Source organism: Molothrus ater, chromosome 7 (genome assembly GCF_012460135.2).
Source record: "Molothrus ater isolate BHLD 08-10-18 breed brown headed cowbird chromosome 7, BPBGC_Mater_1.1, whole genome shotgun sequence".
NCBI lineage: Eukaryota > Metazoa > Chordata > Aves > Passeriformes > Icteridae > Molothrus > Molothrus ater.
Genome location: NC_050484.2, coordinates 20260253 through 20284837, shown reverse-complemented (window position 1 = coordinate 20284837; position 24585 = coordinate 20260253). Strand labels below are relative to the sequence as shown.

General features: G+C 36.7%; 1 protein-coding gene across 2 annotated transcripts in view; it reads right to left on the bottom strand.

Moving 5' to 3' along the window:
• The window catches only part of COBLL1 (cordon-bleu WH2 repeat protein like 1), a 74483-nt gene that overhangs the window by 16253 nt on the left and 33645 nt on the right, over positions 1–24585 (bottom strand). For both annotated transcript variants that reach the window (XM_054515472.1, XM_054515473.1), the window contains exons 2-9: positions 17959–18138; positions 13351–13552; positions 12245–12473; positions 10543–10581; positions 9560–9654; positions 9200–9439; positions 2103–2247; positions 1070–1138 (exon numbers count right to left, since the gene is read on the bottom strand). In XM_054515472.1, the coding sequence (XP_054371447.1) occupies positions 1070–1138; positions 2103–2247; positions 9200–9439; positions 9560–9654; positions 10543–10581; positions 12245–12473; positions 13351–13552; positions 17959–18138 (1199 nt within the window). The remainder of the gene's footprint in view (positions 1–1069; positions 1139–2102; positions 2248–9199; positions 9440–9559; positions 9655–10542; positions 10582–12244; positions 12474–13350; positions 13553–17958; positions 18139–24585) is intronic.

Below are 24585 nucleotides of genomic sequence, written 5' to 3'. Positions count from 1 at the left end.
TTCTACTTTATGTCTTTTTCAATAGTTTACATAAATTGCCCTAAACGCAAACCAAGCCCAAGTTTACTGATTACTGTTTTTTATTTTTCCCCCTTTGCCAGAGGCCTATCATCCTAGCAGGTGACTTTCAGCTCTTGTGGTACATTGTTTTACCACTCCAAACAATTTGACTGGCATACAGAATAAAACAGCTGGAAAACTACTTAAAAATACCTGTTAACTAGCATAGTAACTGAGTGCTTAGCCTTATATAATGACAGTAGCACTCCAAAGGCTTAGCATTTATATACTTGATTCTTAAAAAATTCATTGAAGAGTTATTTTTTTAGACTGCACTGGCACTGATTATTCTAAAAGCTTTTGCAAATTTTAGAAGACTCCTAGATGTTGTATACTGTAACTGAACCCCACAGTCTGGTGCTTACAAACAACAGTATTTCACAGTACAAACTGCATAAATTTAAAAAAGCATTATGTTCAACAGCTAAATAATTGTATTTTAAACAGATATACTTTCATAAATCACATTTTTCCCATAATACCCAACAAATAATTTAATGTATAAACAGCTATTTATGCATTCAGTTTGGATTTACAACTTATGTTTTCAAGGGCTGTTCAGATGTCAACCAAAAGCCAGGCACAGATTTGCTCCTGCCCCTATGTTATGCAGGTCAAGGGCAGCACAAGGCAGGGTTCTAAAAACAACACTGGGCTTGAGCTTTTGAAAAGCTTGTTATGAGGTACAAAAAAAATCACAGAAATTCTGCATAGTTCTTCTCTGTAACTTGTAAGGAAGGAGAGAAATCAGAGATAATGTTTAGTTTATTAAATCTAAAGCACAGATAGCAACACAAAATATATTGTATTTGTTTCTGTAGACAACAAAGGTAAAATATTCTTATTTTAGAAAGCCACATTTTTATTTCAAAGGAAAACTTAATTGATCTGAAGCACTAAAATTAGTTCTATACTTATGACACATCCATAGTATAGTAATTTATTGCTATGAATTAACATAACTTGCTAGGAAATAAATTTTATCAGTACTTTTGTAGAAACAACCAACCTTTTTCAGGCTGCATTTCAGTGGCTCTTCCTTCCACTTTAGTGAAGGCTGATTCTGTTGACTCTATTACTGCAAAAAGTGAAGCAACAACCTTTACCACCTCTCACTTTCAGCACCAGAAAAAGTTCTAATACAATGTTAGATTGTGGTCATACATACTAGTGACTTCTTCAATAAACTCCCCTGAAACAATTAGTTCTTGTTGACACATTTTCCAGATATTTTAATCTCAACCCTTAGGTATTTTTGAACCAGAAAACTGAATTTCTGATCAAATGGAAGAATTATAAAACATCAAGTGGACTTTCTCTAAGATTCTTCTAGTCAGTTCATTTGCTGTTGTATTCTCTCTGATCCAGAGTAGCTAATCTTTTCTCCCCACCCCAAGCAGTCCATCTGAGTAACATAAACACAATTCTATACTTAACCTAAATATAATTAATTTGGTATTGTCTGGGGTTTTTTTTCTGATCTGCATGCTCTAAATACCTCTCTTTCTCACACTTGTGGGAAAATAAGAGAAGATTGATGAGGAGCATTGTAAACACACTCAAGTGACTTGCAGTAGGGGTGCAAAACCCCACATATATGATATTAATTGCTTTTTAATCTTGTGTGTTTGACAAGTGGAACACCTGTGTTCAGATAACATAAGGCCTGTGATTAGACTTACAAGGCATCTTATGAGGCATGCTGGAGATTCCTGCCCTGCTGTGGGTAAGATCAAAGCACTGTGGCAAATACACCTGTGTGAATCCCTGACACAGAGGAAGGGAGCAGGTTTGGCAGCTATCTGGCATGGGCTGAGCTCTGTGGTGCTGATGTTCCCACTTGGGTTCCCACCTGGACACCTCTGCCTAGGCGCTGCTTCCAGGCTGCCCCGGCTGGTGAGGTAACATCAATAAACGCATCCTTGCATCTGCACTTTTGTGGTTGCTCACTTGAGGTTCTGATCTCATAAGGTGGCATTACCTTAATGTTTAGCCAGCTGTACTTTCTGTTGCCTTCCAATTAAACAGCATAAAAAGATTACCAGGCTCATTACTGCTTTCCCTTTGATCTTCTGGTGCTCTGGAGGGTGGCGAGGGTGCCTTGCGCTTCGTCCTGCGCAGCGAGGAGTTCACGGCAGCGGAGTCGCTGAGCGGCAGGGAACCTTTCCGCACCAACCCCACAGGGGCCTGCCGAGGGACACGGGGCAGGAAGATTATTAGCAATCAGTGGAAAACAGTGAAACAGCTCCAGTAATTATTCTCCAAAAGTATTTCTAATATTCATTTCGGAAAGAGAGAACATATTACCAAATGTATTGTGTTTTTCATCTTAATTCCTCCAATGAGTTGTTTTTAAAAAAAAAATATTTTCTCGAGTAATTGAATATATTCACAGATGTGCAACATAGAGCAATAGAAGAAAATCAGTTGTTGCATAGAGTCTAAAAGAGATTTTGAATTTTTTTATGCCCAAAGGCTATTCTACAAACACAAAATAAATCTTTTCTAAAAGTAGCTAAAATCATTGTGGAAAGAAGTTTCAACTACATCCTACCACAATGACATAACACAGTGTTTCCGTCTCCATTCTTTCAACACCAGTCCTAATTAGCCTGTATACATAATTAGTATTAATTTCTTTCCCTCCTTGAAATACTTGAACTTTCATAAAAATTTAGAAAATGCCTGATTTCAAAACTTATCAAGTACAACTGTCTTAGAATATTTAAGAAAGTTAAATTTAGTAAGTTGCAAAAAAAAGTTATAGTACCATCTGATGTTACAGCATAGTAATGCCCTCATTATTGTAGCAAAAGTAAAAAATCTTAATTCACAAATAATCAAAACAATTTAAAAATGGACAAAGGATACCTGCTGAAGACCTCATATTTTTATGATATAGCAGTCCAATTACATTTTAAGCTGTTTTTAGAAACACATTCTCTGTCTCGGAAAGACAGTGGTTGTAAATTTGCCTGCCATTCCTAACTACAGTTTGCCTTATGCTGAAGAAAATTATAATATCCACATCTATTAGATAGACAGTGTTCAGGATCCCAGCAATAAAGGAATGCAATTTTGGAACTGGACACAGCTGCCTGTTTCTGTAGTAATTCTGATTCCTATCACTCGTCCACTCAATAAAATAAAATCCTGAAGTGACATTCATTTCTGTCTAGGATCCACACAGTTGGGTGGGGGGGTCATCTCCAGAGAACTTCTCTGTGCTTCAATTAACCGGCCTGCTTCACAAAGCACAGTATCAAGGAACAGAGAAGGCATAAAGACACCCACATACTCTTGTTTCACTGACAATCCTTTCAAAAACATCAGACAATAGAATTGTTGACCGTGTCAATTTCCATGGGAAAAGATGCTTATGATTTAGAAAGCTACCACTGAACAAATATACAAAGATTCCACAGCGAGTGGGATATTAAAAGCTGCAGCATTTGGTTGTATATACAATCAAATCTACAAAGAAAATAACTACAACAAAACAGATACTGTCACAAGCTGTCGTCTGTCAGGGAGTGTTTGGCAGGTCCCATGAGACTGCAGTACAATACCTGAATGCATGAGCAGGGCTTTGAATGAAAAACTATCTTCTGAGCCACCCTGGGCACCGTCAGTCATCTGCTTTGTCCCACCCTGATATCAGGTACAACAGAGCCACAGATACTGCACTATAAGGAACACCACTGTCCCAAAAATGTACAAATAATTCTATCCACCACTCTAACGCCAGAGCAAGCACTCAAACCTTTTACAGCAAAGCAAGAGTCAGGGTTTAAGGGAGAAAACATAAAGCACAAGGTGAAATGTTCTTTTAAGAGCACCAAATGATAGGAACACAGCACTCCCAATTAAAAATACTTGCATGCTTGAGTAGTTTTTAAACAAGTAAATTTCTAGATTAAAATGTCACACAACAAAAAACACTTTACACTTTTATCATTTCTTATTCACAGTTCCAAAATAGTTCTTAAAAAGTAAAAATAATTGATAGTATTCAGCCTTTGAATTTATTCAGGAGGGGATATCAAATACAATATTATTTCCCCAAATGAGGTTTTTTTCTTGCTGAAGCATTTCCTCCTTACAGTTGGGCAGTTGTGTTTGTCTGCTCTCTGGCAGCTGTGCTGAGGCTGCAGCCCCTCAGCTCTGCACAAAGTCACATTTCCCTGTTCCAAGGTCTGCACCTGCTGTGCTGCATGCGGCTCCCTCAGCGACTCGGGTGGCTCCGGGCTCTGCGCAAGCTCACTCGCTGAGCAGATGTCACCAGAGTTCCCTCTGCACACAACAAGAGTGTGTGTGTGTGGGGACGGGAAATGTTCTCAGCATAAGAGCACAAATGCTACTAGAAGATTTTTATAAGCCTTTCTACTGCCCTTTGCATCCAAAGAAACAAACAATTTGCAAAGAGAGATTTCAAGTAAGTACTAAATGTTCCAGTTAAGGTTCAAGTGTTGAACAGATTTTCTCAGGAATTATTCAACATATGAATATTAAGAGCTTTCAAATCCTAACAAAGGCAGTAATGTGAAAATAGTACTTTAAACAGATGGAAAAAAATTAAAATTATGTTATTAAGACATATCTGACAAAGCTTTGGAATATACATCTGGGTGTTCATGTGTCATACCAACTGCCTATGATAACCAGTGCTTTATCAGTTACATTTAAATTAAAATTCTTGTTAGGATCACTAAAGTAATTAACTGTGTTTATGCAGAAACACCAGTGAACTCTGTTGTAACTTCTATAACACATGCAGGAGTTCTACTTTTAACACCATGCACCCTCTTCATCCTGCAACAAGCAAGGGTGGATATGAAAACTTTTTAATCTCAAATTAGACACCAAATTCCACCCCAAGCAAACACTAGTGGATGCCAGTGCTTCCTAAGTTCCAGCCTCCACAAGCAGTGGCAGACATAGTGCCTTGCCCTGCTTTTCATTTCGAAAAACGCAAATCAAGGTAATCAAGGCACAGTAATTTTGAAGCTGCAATGGAAGCAAAAAACCAAAAAGCATTTGGGAATGAATACAGTGGTAGTGGGGCATTTCAGTGTGCTGGAAAGCCTACCTCATACCAAGGATCACTAGAGAGAAATTTTCATATCACCACATCCTACCTCTTTTGCTCCATACACATCTATGTTTAACAGAGAAATATAGGTGAGTGTATCATATAGGGATAGCAAAGCACATTGCTACTCATATTTCCAATATTTCTTTCTTCCCTTTGTATATGCAGGCATATGTCCAAGGAGTAACAGCAAAAAATATGTATTTGCTCCTACAGTAACTCATGTACTCAATTTCTATTACATGGCTTAAGCTCCCCAAAACACTTAAACTTATCCTAAGTACTACAAAGGAAGTAATATACCTCTGACACATTGGAAAGAAAAGACATACAGAATATATTTGAAGAAACTCAGCTAGTGATATTCTGTCCAAACAACCAATATGACTATTTTCTCCTAGGATTTATCTTGCTGGTAAAGAGGCAAATACAATAAAGGAGTAAAGTTATGCATCTGATATACTGAAAAGTGGATGCATTCAACATTCATCACCAATTCTGAAACATTTCAGAATAATATCAGATTATCTTCATGCAAACTTCAGATAGTCCTGAGCACTCTCTACCCTGGCTCTACCCAAAACTTCCCTGCTGTCCATAGTGCTCAATGCATCATTGTCCAACTTCTTCTTTAAAGAGCTGACCATAAAGTGCAGGCAAGCCTCTGGCATAATTTCTTCAGCATGGAACTCACCCCTCACAGAAATCCTAACTAAGCTGTCCTGTGACAATGGCTAAAAAAAACTTTTCAGAAGTACTTTATGGTTTAGCTGCTTCCCACCCTTCACCCATCTTCTTCCTTTTCTTTTTTAAGAGGTAGCCTGGAGATTTAGATTTCTTTAGGAGCTAGGGTTGTGTAAGTAACAGCAATTTGCATTTCTAGAGTTGAGAAGTTCTATCCATTATTTTAAACTATAAAAGTTTTAATTAAAATTTTGCACTTGTTCCTACCCAAGCATACTTTACACATGCTGCTAACAAGTGTAAACAGGGTAAGGAGAGAAACATTAATGGGATAAAATGCCAGTGTATCAGTCTAGCTTTTATAAATAAAGCAGTAGGAAGAAAATCAGCTGTGGCATTTTGGGCATAAGCAAATACTTTTCTTTTAAAGAAGTGTTATTACTAGAAAATTGCAACCAGTATTATGAAAACTGTGAAGATACACACACTAAATTATACAACAACACTTTTTTGCAAAAACCCTTGAGAGTCCTCTTTACTTGCAAGTGTATTTAAACTTGCTAGTTCTAAACATACTTCTGACACAAGTCATCTTGCCCAGAACTAGAACTGACAAATAAATGAGAGATTTCAATATTAAAGACTAACATGCTCATTTCCCACTTGATTGAAATAGAAATTTGCTGGACAAACATTAACCATTTAAGCTTACTAGGCATCTTCCAAATCTCATGCAGGAAAAATAAGCAAATCATGCTATGTAATAACTTGTAAAAGGTACCCTGTCATCCACTGTACTATTTTCTCCCCTAAAAATAGTACCATGTCCCTAAAAACTAATTCTAATCACCTTGAAATGGAGACAGAAAAAGTTCCAAACCTCATATCAGAATATTAACTGCTCACACAAAGAGAAAGCAGTTTCTATTACGGAAAATTACTGGAGAAGCTGTAGGAGGTAAACATTAAAACCCTCTTTCATACTGTGAGAAACTGGACTACAATATGTTAAGAATTTGAAGAAAGACAACAGTGAGAACTCTGTTCCCTTAAAGTTGGCTCATTTCACTGTTGTCTGATGTTACTACTTTGACACATTTCTCTCAAACCGAGGCAGACAGTTCATCCTGTCACTGCCTCCCTGTGTGGTGGCTGGAGTACCTGCCTCTCTGCCCATTTTGGTGCCAACTTCAAGTTTGTTGAAGGTGGATTCAGTTCCATGATGTAGGTTGTTTATAAAGACATTTAACACTATTGGCTATACTACCAACTTCTTGGGAACTCCACATTACAAACAGTCTGACTTGAAGCCATTACCCCTACTGTTTGAACTGCAGCCACTTTTTGTCCTATCTTGTGTTTCATCTATCTGCTTTGTATCTCACTTTTTCAAGAAAAAAAATTTGAGGTAGACTGTGATGAACACCTTGCTAAAATAAAAGGTAGACAACTTCATCCTTTATCCTCGGATTTCTGCTTGCCACTAACTTACTAATTTCTTGCTCATGACATCTTCTGCCACTCTAGCACCAGGCTTGCTTTTGCATTCCTAAGAGAACCTCTGCATGTCCAAGAAGTATCTATGTATTTCTTTCTGGGAATTGTTCTGCCCCCTTTTATTTTTGAACTTGAGTTCTTTCAGTAGCAAATTTAAATAAGACTGAGTAAAAACATTTAAGTGTTTGTTTTTTTGTCTATTCCTATTCCCACTTAGGAGAATGGACTACTCTTGTACTGCAGGAAGGCTGTCTCTGAAAACGTCTCAGTACTCTTCCAAGCAGCAAGTTTATTCTCCAAGGAAGCCTCCCACGGGTTCCTTATCAGGAGTTCCCTGATCAAGTTGAGCAATAAGCCAAATTCATTCATTAGATGATAGGAAGGTAGATACCACAAAACAAAATATTTTACTTGATTTAATAAAATTCAAAGGAAGGAGCAAATATTTGTCCACATCTAAGTCCCAAGTGCTACATTTTCTGATAAATCACTGTGCAATCAAATCCAAATGAGCAAGAAGTCACCTTAAAAAAAGCAAGCCAAAGGCCTCCAAGTTTCAAGTGAGTTGCACAAAGTAGTACAGAATAGAAAATATGCACAAAAATATAACTTGATCTGGATGTCCTCTCTTTGTAAGCTATTCAACATCAGTCAGATCACTTTAGATCACTAAGAAATGTCAGCACAAAATAATAAATCTAAGCAGTTGAGTGACAGCCAAGCAGTCATACATTACTTTTAGACATAATAGGATATTAATCATTTAAAGCATGTTAACATTAACAAGTTATTTTTTAAAAAATTGAACTCAATTAAAAGAGAAACATGGTGGAGTAAAAAAAAAAAAAATCATTATTTTCTTATTCTCCCCAAAGGTTCCTTTTACTAAAATTCAGAAAGAAACCTTTATCTTCTTAAAATGATAAAGCTTTTCAGCAGGACACAATACACAAAAGCAGAACTTCTGTTAAACAGTGCTCTCTTGTGGTTCTGTGCATCAGTGAAAGACTAAATCATTGTATAAAGGTAGCCACAGTCTGAAATTTCTTGTCACCAAGTCTAACCCAAAATTAATCTCTCAGACTTGGATTTCATTTAGTTCTGCACTTAGTTTTTCTAGCATGTCAATAACCTCATATCCAAAGACCACCTTTAGATAATGTATTCAAAGCAAAGCAGGAAATTAAATTTAAAAATATAGATAACAAAAATTTTAACCTTGATCTTTTATTGGAATTCACAATTGACAATATGTGCAATACCAGGATGGCAGTTAATGCATCAATTCTCACAAATTCTATAGGCACAATTTCTGCATGTCATGGTGTATATATATATATATAGGTTACTCAAATATGTAGCCCAGGTCTCGTTGCTTAAACAAAATACTGCCCAATTTTTAAAATAAAAATCTTTAACTTGCTGGGAACAATATTTAGACTGCTCCCATGTCCACTTTTTTCAACAATATAGTGTAAAGAACAAATTATTCATTATCTCATGTAACTAAAATATTAAAAATTAACAGGAATAATTAACCCAAATTACTAGTTATAATAAAGTGAGACCACCTTCTCATATTTAAATATAGAAAGTATTCATCCAAAAGAACAAAAAGGTGCTTACAAGACCAATTTATACAAGAAGTCGGTGTTGCCTTTTCAAAATACGGCAGCTATTTTTGGTTATAAAGTTTAAAAGGAATGCATAATTCAATTTCTATAGTTATTTTCTAGCTAAAATTTTTTAAAGCAATAATTTCATTTTTATTTTCCATTTATTTCAAGCCTCATCATATTTAACAACAGGGTTATCAGGGTTATTATGTCTGTACTTTTAAAGAGAAGTGAAGCAAATGTAACTGACCTGTTCATTCCTATCAAAGCTGTTGGATTTCACAATTTCAGGTGCAGGTGTGCCCTGGGCTCGTGCGAGTTCCTGGGGAGTGCTCTGAGAGTTGGGCATGGGGGGCAGGGGAGCTCTCCGCTTCTTGGGCATTTCCGCCGGCAGAGTGCTGGAGTCGTACTGCTTGCTGACAGTGTTAGACCTCGTGATGAATGCTGGCCTTGGCTTGCTCATCAATGGAGTTGCTGGGGCACTGGCAGCCTTGAGGTGTGAGAAATAAAAAGAAACTCAAGTTGCATTTATTTTCTGGAAAATAACAGTATTGATTGCTCAATCTGAATGTGTTTCTAGAAGTTTTCCTTATGCAAAGTTACACCCTACTTGTTCTCTTTTCTTCTTGTTTCGTTGAAAAAAGCTGAAAAATCCTTTGTTTTCTTTCTCCTTCAGAACATCTATGTTTTCAGATTGGTAGGACCCTAAAATAGAAAACAATAGTTTTAGACATTATTTCATGCAGAGATTATTTCTGCTACGTTCTTACTATTTCATCATGTCATAAACATCCTGCAATGATACACCAAACACATCGTAAATCACCTATATTAATAATTTTTCTAGATGTGGCAAAATGAACAGTTTGCCTAGCATCCATATTCTTCCTCTCCTCAGAACTCAGGGCAGATGAGTTTCAGCTGCTCTTAATACTGGCACATAATCCAGCCCACCCCACTTGTCATATGCTATGGTTCATACACAAAGGTAGTAAAAGGGGAAAAGCAGATCAGACTTTTCAGCTCTCCATTCCTACTGGCTTAAATTGATGGCAAAGTGGCAAAGTGTGATGTGGGACAAACCAGGCCCCAGCCTACACATGGTGTAACTATGGAGAAAGATCACCCAAACACTCATTCAGTGTTTGAGTTGCAGTTACTATAATTGCGTGGCAGTTATAGTAACAACAGTGAAATCTATTCTCGTTATCTTGCAAAATTTATCCTCCTTAAATTGATTTATTCATACAAAGGATTTGTAAATCTCATGAATGACTTTTTTTAATTTTACTAGAATGAACTTTCTGAAAGAAATCTCATTGAATGCACATGTAATGAGCAACAGAAATCAGCAAGTCTGGTAAAAGTATCAACATAAACATGACCCTAAATTGAATAAATTGATCTAGGGTAAAAACTATACAAAAATACTTTCTATATAGCTGTGTATATCCAATTCTGCACTATCATTTGCAATATGCATTTAAGATAGGACAGAGATATTACTCATGTCACAGTTAAGCAGATGTAATAGGAGCAGGTGCTAATATCCCATAAGTGCTAAGTTTCACTGCCTATTTCAATAAATCATACCTTGAAAAGATGGTAAATTTAAATCAACTGGTGATGTGGCTACAGAAAGACAAAAAGAAAGACAGAAAATGTGAATCTGAATCAAGGCTGTAGTAACAAGATACAAACAGAGAAAGCCAAGCTGGACCTTCAACATTGGTGAAAAATTAACTGGGTACTTTGCAGAAGTAAAAGGATGTTCATCTTTACTGGCTAATACTTAAATCGTTCTAGAACTTGAGCCTGAAGACATGCAACACAGACTGCAACTGTGTACATAAGCAGGGAGGCTTCACTTATATTTCTGAAGCAAAGAGAAAAATCAGTATATAGAATAGTTTGCTCTGATTTGGATGGTTAGGCAGTCCAAACTTGGAAAACAAAGAGGAATATAAAATTAAAATATAATATTAATAAAATTTCAACTTAAATTCTATTAAGTAAAATATACACCTCACCATTTACTTCCATGAAGATAATGGAAAATTCAGAGCTTTGAACCTGCCTGCAAAATTGAGATGCTGAACTACTTCATATTAAGAGAACTGAAGAACATCTAAATTTCCTATCAGAGCACTGCTGTGTGGAAAGCATCTATGCCTCGTATGCCCACCTAAGGATTTTTGGCTCCTGCTTCAAGTAAAACACACATCATATCATGCAAAAAGCAGCTTTTCCAGTCTGTAGATGAAAGCAGTAAATAACCAGACAAAAAACAAATCATGCACTTGGGAGCACACACAGTCAAAGTAACACATTTTTGCAAATAAAAATATGTTGGTTTCCAGTGTGGAAGAGAAAGATATTTAATTTTTGTTTTCTCTATGGAAAAATGAAATACTGTCCAAATTTGTCATTCTGACCTTTAGCAAGTAAACTGAGAAAACTCCTGAAACTGTAACCACCAAACAGTAAGGTTACCATATTTAGGTAGAAAGAGGGGCAAAGACAAACAAAACCCCAACAAGCCCCACAAGTTTTAAGCAGAAATAAAATCAAGCAAATAAAACAGTGGTCAATACCAGAAGTGAGTCAATCAATATTATTGCTTTCCACATTGAGGTAAAATTTTCTGTGAGAAATGTCTGAAATGGAACAAACCACACTGCACAAAATTTTTAATTACAGTATAGTAAACCTGTCACCTGTTCAGATGAAGTTAAATTCTGGCCTAGGAATATCCGTACAAAATATTGGAAAGTTAGTACATTGTGTCCCTGCTGGACCAGAATTGAAAAGACAGTTATTATTCCTTCACAATCTATAAAATTAGCAAGCAGCACTTAGAAATAGACATAAAGACCATCTGAATACTCTAATGCTTTCAAGATTTTTAATTATTTAAAAGAAAATGAATTTTCTCTAACATTTGTTCTTTTCAGGTCATCATGATGTCGTGTAGGAGCTAAGGGAAGAAGGATGTTGTTGGGAGTTTTTGGGGAAGGTGTGAGGAAAGGAAAAGAAGACTTTACATTTAAGTGAGGATTTGTACTCAGCTAACTCTGCTGGTAGTGAACACTTGGTTAGAAAATAAAACTTTTATACAGAACTTCTGAAAACAAAAGTCCAGGTACACATGAGTCAGTTTCAATTTAGTGGAAAACCACTGAAATATATACTAAATTTCTAGAAAATATTTTCATAAGTAAAAAACTCAACAACATGTATACAATTATTAAGTAATTATCTTTTATATAACAGCAATTTACAAAAGTTATCTTACCTTGACTGACATCCATGGCATACAGTTCTCTTAGTCCAAGGTCATTAAGAGATTTTGTCATATCAAGGGGTTCTTGAGACTGGTAACTCCTCAGTAGCAGAGTATGTGAAGGATCAAACTCACATTTGCTGCAGATAATTGATATGAGTTCTTGAAGTGGTGAATGTGGACTAACTCTTACTACTGTTTTCTGTGTCTTCTTGTAGTTTATCACTACCCTTACTGTTTGCTAAAGAGAAGAAAAATCCAATAAATGCCAGCACCAAATCTGAAAGAAATGGCACTTTTACAACAGCCTCACAATAATCACCAGAATTCCACTGACAGCCAACTTGACCAGTGCTGCGGGTTCAGAAACCTTACAGAAGAAACTAAAAGCTATTTTTCTATTCCCTTCCATGCAAGAACAGGACACATTTAGCAGTTTTCTCCCTTAGCAGCAGGGTGTGTGCCTGGAGGGTTACACTGGGCAGCTGCAGAATCAGGCGATGCACCACAGGCGAGTGCCCGTGAACACGGGTGTAGGAGGAAAGCAGAAGGGCAGCAGAAGAGCCCTCCTGGCCCTCTGTAAGTGCTTTAGATAAATTAAAAGTCAGTATCCTTCTACACAACAACAAAGGTGGAAGGAAAATATTTCAGGCAACACACAGAAATTGGTTAAGTACTTCTTAAATCTCCTGCCCTCTTCAGGGTATATTAAAAAAAAGCCAAGAGAGAATAATATGTATTGAAGGAAATGAACATACAATCAGAAGGGTACATATATCACAGCATGACAGATGGTATAAGATGTTGATTTTCAGTTTGTTCAAGGACGTCCTCAGCCACACTTCATCTGCAGAATTTTTCAAGAGGCCAATGAAGCATGGGATTTCAAATAATATTGCATAATTTTCTTCTTTCAGCAGCAAAGAAATTTGCTGCAACAAATTGAGATGTATTCTACCTAAGAGAAGCTTATCAAAAATAGACTAAAGCATTTCACAGAGCTTCAAGGTGAGAGGATGAAAAATGGGAAACACTGAAACAAAAGGATGAGCTACCAGCTCAATTCTTGAATACAGCAGTAATTCTAATTTCTCAATATGCTTAATTTTAGTTCTCACCTCTGGTATAACTGGAGCACGTTTCCTCTTATCCATTTGTTTTGCCTTTACAATCACCTTGTCTACTTCAAGCATTCCCACTGGTGTGTTGGGTTTGAATTTAATCTGGGTATTTTCTGCTGATACCAACTCTATGGTATAACTTGATGGATTTAAATGATACTGTGCACAGAGAAAGATCAGCAAGTCCATCATGGGCTTCCTGTAAAAGACAAATGGAACTGTCACAACAGATGACAATTAAGCAGGCTATAACAAGATGTGCTGCTTAAACAAACATTTAATTCAAGTCATCCTTTCCCTTCCAAGACGAAATAATTACTGCTAGACACCAACTTTAAATATCTTCAACTTTAAAAAACACAATTAAAAAAAAAAGCCAACCCCCAGAAAAGCCGCTAAAAAGAAAATGAAAACCAGTTTGCACAAAAGTATGCCAAGTACTTGAACAGAGTGGGAACGTCTTGTTGTGTGAAGCTCTTCTTGAGGTCAACTGGAACATGTGGATTAGTTACCTCATTTGACATTTAGTGGGAACTTCTAACAGTGTTGATAAGTAGTTTGTTATTCATTAAGAACAGTTCTTTTGCAAAGCGTGGCATTTTTATATCAATTTTGAGTTCAACCAGGGACTTTATTTTCAGAAACTCTGTGCATTAGCCACTTGGAAGATGCAGGAGAAATGAAGTTTGAGAAAGTCACATTTTAAGCAGGTTGTGCATTAGGGATTCCAGAATTATCTAGGTGCTTAATACCAACAGCAATAACTAAGCCAAATAACAATATAGTAGGTAAATGCCATTTATTGAGAAGATCTGTGTGATGTAAGATGTCCTTCCCACAAAGGAGAATGGCCAACAGAATTTGTCAGATGTAGTCAGTACCTGTATGTCCTTGTTCCCTCAGTGCTTAATGAAGAACATGCAGAACAGGGTATTAAGATGGGCTGAGTATTTCCAGCTGCTACTGAAATACATTTAATAAAGTTGTACTATAAACAGAAATGTTATAGATGTTTAAATAGACCAAAAGTAAGGAGAATGTCCTAACTTTGCATGTTATGGAACTGAATTAGGTTATAGCACTATCAGATCATTCCTCAATTTTTTTTTTTTATTTGGGTAAGGACAATTTCATTGCGACACCCTCTGCATCTTTCAGTTACAACTATGAACAAGGAAATCCATCACCTGCTCTGTCTCACAAGGATATTATGAAAATAAAAGTCTGAAGCAATCAAATGGTATGTCGAAAAAATGCTGAATGTCTCTGAGAAAATTAATAAAGGGTTAGGCTGGTATGGCTTTATCAGAAATCTTAAATTCTAGATGTAATCTCATAACAGAGGCAAGTATTCTGGTAGCACAGCCAAATGTGGAAATAGCTTCTACAAAGAACCATCAGATGAAGTAGAATTCTAGATAACAAAGATCATGAATATATTTATTAAGCAGTAAGTTAAAGCAGACTTTTCATATGATACAGTTCTGTAAAAATAATTAAGAATGATTCAGTGTTAGAAGTTATTGTGAACACTGATTTTTTCGCCTTTGATTTACCCCAGAATATCATTCCCACTTCCCTTCATCTTAAAGGACAAATGTCCCATAAGCAAACTGTCTTCTAATTCTATCAGCAGGGCTGGACTTTCTGGTGCATATGTTGCACTTCCAGAAGATAACTGTTTGAAAGCTGACAGATATTTCCTTTCTAGAGGAAAACTTCTACCTGCTTAAGTGGCAGGAGAGCACTTGCCTCAGGAGACAAAGGCAGGAGGAACAATAAAATAAAAAACCCATACTCCAATGTGTGAAAAAGCAGTTATCAGATGGTCTGAAGAGGTATAGGAGAAAGCAATATACTCCCATGCTTTCATCTAGGTGATATATAACAGCCTGAGAAATACCATGCAAAATGAAGAATAATAACTGCTTCTCCCTTTTCACATTGCTAAACCAGAAAGTTTATTTCAATGCATCTCCTGTATATAGCACAACCTGCTTCAGTTACAAGACAGAAGGAGGGAATACTTTATTTCTTGTACTTCTAATCCCTAATAAAACAAGTACATGCATCTCACAGTAAGAAGAAAAGGGCTGCAAAGGCAAATCTCATCATTCCCCCATCTTGCTGGGGGCAGAGCAGGGCACGGCCAGGGAGGAGGGAGCCAGAGGAGGCTGCAGACACTGCTTCTGTAGTGACCTTTCTGCTTGCCAGTGTATCCAATAAGTTACCGGTTACCTTTTTTCTGGTGAATTTTTGTACACTGACTGGCTTTAAAAGCTGCAGTTCAGTTACTGGAGAGGAGTAAGAATATCAAAGACCACCAGAGCAAGAACTGACAAGCAAGGACCCCAGAAAGCCATCCTACAGAAACGCACCACAGGGGCACACCCTCAGGTTAACCAGAGTCACAGTAAGTGATCGGTAAGTGAGAATGATAAGTGAGAAACAGCTGCTAACAACAGATACATGCAAATTAGTACAGGAGAACAGTGATTCAGTGCAAAATTGCTCTCCAAAGGTACTTCCAGAAACAACCTGCTGACTGGAGGATGATGGACTTTCAAGTCCCCCCCACTCCACTGGAGGCAAGATATCTTCATCAGCAGCTTTAGAAAGATATTCCTTCAGCAATAAAAAAAAAAGCCAACAAGCTTTTCTTGTAACCATCTCCTCCAAAACTTGTAAAACTCTTTTTCCCTAAAGCCTTCAAGGATTAAAGGTGGAAGAATGCATATATCACAGTACATTTAACAGCTTCCATAATTAATGTTTAGCAAAGCACCAAGAAGAGGCCATCAGCTACCTCAGAGTACATAGTCTGCTTGTCCTCCTTTATCTAACTCAGTAAAATATTTATTTCCAACTTAAATTCATCAAATTACTCTAGGTTTTCTGGAAATCTCAAAGCATAAATGTATTTACATATTCCAACTTCTACATAATCAGGATTTTTATTTCACTAACACCTTGCTTTGGGCTACACAGCTCTTGCTACCCACTATGCCAAAGCAGGGAACAAACCAACCCACCTAATCTGATAAAGAAAAGTTTCTTCTGGTGGACCACAGAATTTGAGCACACAGCTGTTAAAACTCACCATTTTGCTCTTTCTACTATGAGATTTAAAAGGTGTTCTCTCCTCAAGACCTTCAGAGCTGCTCACCTCCAATTATGAATGACAAAAGAAGCAAAGTAACAATTATTCTGTTTATATCATTTCTAGAGGGGTTATGCCTATTTGATCATGATAAATAACTCCAAAGCCAGAGCAAAGCTAGAACAAGAGATAGTTTGAAATATACTTCACGGTGGACTGCAGGTCCTGCACATCTCCCTCATTCTGAGATGAGCCTAGCAGTGCTAATACTGGTTCTTATTTGCAAGACAGCAACTTATGAAATCAATCACATAGAGTACCTTGATTGAAAAATCCTGTAACTGTGGGACAATAAAACTGATTGGGAAATGAGTGCAATTCCTGATAAGCCTGTAAGGCCTGTCTTGAATACTGAGTAATTATACACAAGGCAATCTGACCAGGTGAAAATAGATGCAACATTCCTTTCTAGCACTTTGTTCTGAGCAAAGCATGAGAGAGGACCCATGGTACACATCACTCATCACTGGACAAAAGCAGCAAAAAGAACAAGCTCCTGACAGTGTACACATGGAGCCTCATGTCTAAGAAGGTTTAAAAACAGAGGAAGGCGTCATATTTACAGACTGCAATATTCCTTGCTATAAATGTGCTGAAAAAAACAGTATAAAGCATCAAGTACTCACATTATTTCAGAAAATTTCTTCTGAGAAATAAAATCTCACATTTAAGTTATCCTTAAAATCACAGAGTCAGGGGGAGGTGTAAAAAGACCCACTACAGCTCTGGGTGAACAAGCTGATATTTGATGTCTAAGCAACAACCTCATGAACTCCAGCAAATGACAGTGTGCAAACAGACTCAAGCCAGATTTCATCCCTCATTAAGAAGTAGGTATAAGCACACATTTACAGTACCTGGTTTGAATGAAGAAATAAGTCAGCCTGCTTGGTTTCTGTAGGACAGACATGGGCTATACACTAACACAAGGACAATATACAAATAGGTTGTCTTATTTCAGCTTAGGATAGCAACAAACTGCCATCTAAATTGCTGTGATACATACACAGCCTTGCACAGGACTCTTCTTAGCAGAGCAACATTTTAGGTCCCAGGATTTATGATTTCAGCTCACCAGTAAATGTGCAGGTCTTTCTGAACAAAAGGTGACCTAAGAGTTACATGCACAATCTAGCCTACCAATTAACAGTCTGAAATATGCATTTTAAACTAAAACCACCTTAAGGAAAACATAATTGTAAAAAGAAATCCAAAGCTGTAGCTATAAATTCTTTTTGAAGCATTACAGATTTTTTCTGGACTGATTGATTACATGTTTTTTGATGACTGCTAGTAGTCTACAGGTAGCAGAGCAAGTGCTGAACACATACCCAAATAGGATGAACAATCATGCATTTTACCAAATGTTTATAACCTGGATGAATCTTGGAGTAAACTTGAGCAAAAACTAATGTTAAACACAAATATCATTCTGTGTAACATACCTCCCATTCACTGTAGTGTACTTGATCACATCTCCCGGCAGGACCACTGATAATTCAATATCTTTATCGATTACATTCTCTTTCTGTTCCATGATGAGGTTGGTTGGCTCTGTGTTATCAAATGGAGAAACAGCAATGGATTTTGTTTCAGATGGAGGAGGTGGTGCCTTAGATTTTCTTCTGAAAAACAGATAAAAGTTAAAAATCAAGTATGCATTTATACATATGATTTCAAACTGACAAACTAACAAGTCTCAAAACAGTAACAAACAACATTTCATTATTTTCTAAAGTGCAATGAAGGGATAAGATATCTTAAATATACTATCAGCGGTGACAGAAGACAAAACAGGCTAAGGTATCCCTCACAAAAAAAAAAAGCACCCAATAAACATCAAGCCAAAAAGAATTCTTTAATGTACCATGAAAGAATAAATTATTTGGCTGCTTTTTCCTCCCTTGGGTTATGCAAAGATCCTATTTGTACATTCTCCAAAGAGATTTACTGGATTAGTATAAACAGAAATATTGCACTATGCAGTATGAAGCCAATTGTACTACCAGTGTGCTTAATACAGAATAGGTACTGGAGCAAATAGTGACAGTATTCCTCTCCAAATGTTTATTTTGGTTATTAAAATTATTCAAAGAAATCCTACCAGTTCTACAGTATTTAACTTCTATACAGTAATAACAGTATAACCAATTCTACTGTGTTTTAATATTTCCTGACATTTCACTCACAATATGCTTTCACATAATCCCCTCACCTATGATGATTTATTTCAATTTTCTCTATACCCTTTCCCATGTCAATGACCAGACAGTTTACATTTAAATACAAGGACTGATCACTAAATAAGCTGCACTTATTTCACTAAAAAAAGTTCTAAAACAGCATAAAATTCTCTATATCTCTTAACATAGGTATGTTACAGCAAATTCTGAATGCAGGACTCTCATGTCCTAAAACATCTAGTCCAATATCTCCCTTTATTTAAATAACTCTCCACAATTAACCAATATATTCAGAAGGAAAAGATACAATTAATTAAGAATTTAATCATTAGAAACAAGACCAAGACATAGTCAAGACACATTACCTCATGACAGATTTTGAATTTCTTATAAACGTTCTTGAATGGAGCCACATTACCAGGAAGTTAAAATACATTTCAACATAATACACAAAGGCTCCAAAAATATGCTTATCATTTAGATGGAGCTGTACCAAAGTTTGTTTATTTTAAACCTAAGGAAATAAATAAACCCCTACAATTGTTCTACAGAATTAAAACAAAAAGAACCTAGCATACAACTAGAAACACATGCCTTTCTTGAAAAAACAAAGTTTAAAGTCACTCACAATGAAGAGCAAACAAGGTCCAGAGCAGCATTGCAAAAAACAACTGTAACAAGGCTTCACATGACTGATCTGTTGCTGAAAGTGCTTAGAGTTTTGAACTTCAGAACTCTGTGCTGAATAATTAACTATTCACAGCCCCTCAGAGCTAATCGGGAGTACTCACAGCCTCCAAAACCATTGAATGGGGATCCACATTCAAAATGCATATCTCCTCTCTCAATTATTTAAATTAGTTTGGTGTGCTCTCTATGCAATTCATGATGTACAACATGAGCTGAAAATTTGACTTTGGTCTCTACAGCAGCTTGTCTGGGTTGTTTCATGATTACACAAACATTGCAAAATGTATAAAGCAAACTCCTTTGCATTCCTCCTCAGTTTCTTTGGGGTTTTTTTTGCAAGATTTTTAGCTTTCATGTAACTGCTAAATATAAATTTTTAGCAAGTGCAGAGCACCAATACAACTATTAGAAATAAATCAAATCCCACAAACATAAAAACTTACCCCATGACATTAATACCAAGAATTCCAACGTGATCTACTACTGCTTGTCCTCCCTTCTTTACTGTTTCTTACATCTTTAACTTCAAATGACTGTTAGAAGCTATTTATCACAGAGTTTACTCTTTGAAGAAGTGCCGCAGAAAGCTTTCTTTTCAGATGCTAGGGGACTCTATTTTCTATTAAGTAGACAAATGCAATTTTATCACTGGAACTCTCTTATCACCAGAGTACTTAATGACACATAGCAATAAATGTGGTTTATTCATACAGTGTCCAACTAAAACTGACCAAATACTCTTCTCAAAACGTGTGCAACAGTTGAAGTTCCATGTATTTATAAAGAACACACACACACACACACTCAGGCAGTCTAACAACACCGCTGAAGCCTCGCATGCCCCACTGGAGAGCCACGTACCCCACCCATTTCTAGGAAATCTGAATGTGCTTTATGGTTACTTATGCTTACCTCTCCCACCCCACACAAAGGAGGAAAAATCCCAAGTGTACTTTCTCAGAAGTCAGGCCAAGTTTTTGGCAACCTCTTATTAAACAACAGGGATCCCAATGCTTTCATTTTCTCTTCCCAGATGCCATGCTTTTGTTTCTTCAGTTCTCACTATTTCTCTCTTCTCTCCTTCTCAGCCCAAAGTACTTGCAATTGGTCTCATTGCTTTTTCATTATTTCAGCTTGTTTTTCTAGCTTGTCAGGGGAGCAGCTGCCTGACTGTCAGGCTGGGCTGCACTTCCAGCCCTAGAACTGGTGCTGGACAGCAAGAACAACTCAGGTGACCATGATTAAATACGCAGGTGATGGTGGAAATACACTTGTAGAGGTAGGTTTTACAGACAAACCCTCCTCTCCTGACTCTGCAATTCAAGAAGCCAATGAAAGTCATTTTCTCACCAAGGCATCTTCCACACATCATTTTATCCCAACACCAAAACTAACTCCAAGTCTATACCACCAATTCAAATACTTCACCACTGCAAGTCTTCAAGATCAAACACTACCTGTTAGGAAAAGTTTAGAGACAACTGCAGCATTACTATCTGATCTGCTCCTCATAGTCCAGCACATGATTGAAGTTGTCAAGGCAAGTCACTCCTATATATTTCAGGCATAATTATAGATGAAAAATACTTCAAAAATAAATTCTAGTCATCTTCACTAAATTATTACCACACACACATACATTTCTATACAAAATTTGGGGTGCCACTAAGTGCTTCAAAAAGTTTTTATTTTAAGTTAGACGTATGGTAGTACTCTAATATTTTCCCTTAACATTCAGCAGCCCAAATATTTGCTGTGCCAGCCCCAGAGCATCTATATAACATGACTACCAGCCTTGATACTGGGCTTTCATCTCAACATCAATATCACTGTTCGAGATACAATCTTTCTCTTTATTTCTACTACAAAAGCACCAGTTAGATGTTAAGATCAAAGTATGGATCAATGAGAGTCAAACAATGTCCATTCTTAGGTCATCCCTTCAAGCCAGGCTTATGATACATGTAGGATGATATAAAGGAAAAATATTTGCTGTATCTGCTCCAGAGAGAAATATGATCTTTCAGATTCTCAACTCATCCATTTAGTTATTTCTGGAAGAACATGAGGTCATATTGTACAAATATTGAGTCTAGCAGGTGGCTCAATAGGTACCAAAAAAAACCCCAAGTTCAGAAACAAATTTTAATTTCAATATCCAAGCAGCGGAACAAACATTAACAGTTTGTAAATCTTTTGTGGTAACAGGTTATTTTATAGGGCATATCTCTATACTAATTCCCTCGATTGAAAGGATACAGATATTGTAAATAATACTGGTATTTTAAAAATAATAGAGAAAAATAATACGGCATAAAATAAGGCACTGGGTATATAGCTCTCCCAACACAATAATTCATCAGCATACTGACATGGCAGTAGTAATGCTATGGGTGATGATAATACTAATATTACTAATTAAGTGATCTTTGAAGATTACCTCTACAGATTCACTCAGTGAGGTTCTGGCAAACATCTAACAAAACATCTGCAGATGCTCTCTTACTCATACCTTTATTCTGATATAAAGAAAGCAAAAAAAGTGAAATGCATTTTTACTCTCTTTCAATAAATAAAGTGGACCAAGAAGAGGAGGCATCCCTGGAATCAGGATGTTTTCAAAGATGTGAAAGAAAAAGTTTCCCAAGTCAATGGGATGTGTGGATTTACCCCCTAGCTAGCCTCATTGCTCTGAAGATTTTTTTTTTCAGTCTTATCCTAGAGAGAAATAAATCACAGGACTGGGATGGTAACCATGACAGTAAGGTGAAAGCTTAATGGAATCTCTGGATGTCTGGTTCACACTAAAAGCAAGAAAGCAGCAAATGAATCCTTCAGTTCCCTCCAGACAATTTGGAACAGACACTTGCCCCCTCTGATTATCTGTCCCCATGGCAGTGACAGTCTTGAAAACAGAAGTGACTGTACTTGAGCCATAATTCATTAAATGTTTTCTACCATTACAAGGAAAAAGAGGCAATTCTGAGACAACACAAATTGTATTATGGGCATGTTGTTAATTGTGCCCCTTTTAGCATTAAAGGGGCACTAACTCTGGTATAAACATATAATTTAATTAATTAAACAAGAAATTTAAACTTTTCTAGAAAAAAATATTAATTCATTGCCCTTCAAAGCTGAATCACAACTAATATTACAATGATCTATTCAAGCTCATTTAAAACTTATGAAAGACCCAACTCCTGAGAACAGAAAGCTGCTGACAGTGTTGTCTTGTACCATCCAACAAAACACAGTCAGCTCCCCTCTAGGCATAAGAATCACTTTGGTCTTAGGAAGAGAGCCAAAAGCTCAGAATCCTAGCAGGCAAGAGAGGATAAAAGAAAAAAAAAAAAAAAAAGAAAAAATACCTTCTCCTCTAAATTAGCATAAAGTTTATTATTATTATTGAGGGATTATAGAAATGTGTTCTGATACAAAAGTTTTGTTACAACACATTCTGTTGTGCCAAGAGAAGGACTTCTTTTACTCCTGGGTAAAAAATGAAGTGGAAAATTAGTTCCAATGACATTACTTCTAAAGAGGTTGAGAACTTAGACTCCTGAAGTAAATAGGGCAACACAAAATACAAGTACAAACCTGGCATGTCCATGTGTTACACACCTCCACAGAAAGCAGATACTTTTATCTATTTTTGCAACCTTTTCTCATAGTAAAAAATGCAAAAAAGTAACCTAGATTTGCTGCCAAAAGAAAGAACAAAACATCTGAATGGCATTCAAAACTATTAAAACCTTGTATGTCTCAGTTAGCCTTTATTATATTTACAGTTATGAAAACAGACTGACTGAAAAGAAGGAGAGCAAGGAAGAGAAAGCAGTAAATCTGTAACAGTAATTGAATAATATATAACTGGCTGAATAAACAGGAAAAGAAAACAAAGAGCAGCTTGATCTGAAAGGGGGAGCTTAACCTTTGATACACTAATAAATCTAACAAATACTTAAAACTCAAGAAAATGTATGCTACCTCCACTAAAAATAAACCCTCAAATCTTTATTAACAACTGCTAAAAAGGTTGCTCAAACAGCTGGTTTTCTTCCATGACTAGTAAGAAAGTTCAATTAAGGGCTTTCAAATGAAACAAAACCTGAATCTGTCCTTCTGGTCGTTACCCCCAGTCATGAAAGCAGGTAAAATGCCACTGTCTTTTCAAAGCCTGCAGATGAAGCACCTAGCTCTGCTTGTGGCTTTTCCAGCTGCTATTCTGAACATCAATAGAAGCAAGAATTGTCAATTATCTGAGCTTTGCTGCTGTTGCTTTTTTCTCCTGTTCAAAATAATGTTTTTGAAGTAACACTGGAGGCAGGGACTGGATAGATTTAGAGGCTGGGAAAGGTAAGGAACAGAAAAGCAGAGCTGCTCAGTTTCACAGCTGCCAGGAAAGAGGCTAATACAGACCCTTCCTTTTTCACTCACAGACATACATGCCTCAGATACAGGTATGTGGGTGTAGATGGGGTGGGTAACAGATGAAGTGCTGCAGGACAGCAGCTAAGAAGCTCTACACCAACAGGGAAGACAAAACCCAACCCCTCTCCTTTTACCTGCTGTAGAAGGCTGGGTTCAACTACAACAGTAGCACTTCACAGCTGAAAACTCAGATACAGGAAGAATAATTGAGAAAGCATAGCAATGCAACTTTAGAAAGCACTGCAATTTATTTTCATTTTTCCTGCAAATGCTTTGAATAGAACAAGCTTTCTCCCTTTTAGAAAGTTCTTTATTCACCAAAAACTTTCTCTTAGCAGTTATATCCTTTATCCACCTGGAGTTTGGTAACACTTAAAATCTTTTGTACATTCACATAACCCAAAATTAGGAGAATTTATTAAACTGAAGAACAGAGATGATGTTAAATATTGGAAGAGAATGGGACAGAGGAAAAGTTTCCTATCCTGAGCAAGATGAAATAGAAATATCTCTGTGTGTATGCACTTATACACAGATCCTACGAGACACATGGTGAACATATAGAGACTTCCACATTGACAACCAGGTCTGTCAGCAAATAAGGCACCCTTGCTCATTACAGGAAAGAAGGAGAAAAAATAGTTAAGTTTAGGCTGAGAAATTGTACTAAACCAAGCATTTTCTTCACTAGATTTCAAGAGAAGCATTTTGGCAGTTAGTATCCAGAAAATTTGATGTTAATATATGAAGACTATAGCTACAGTT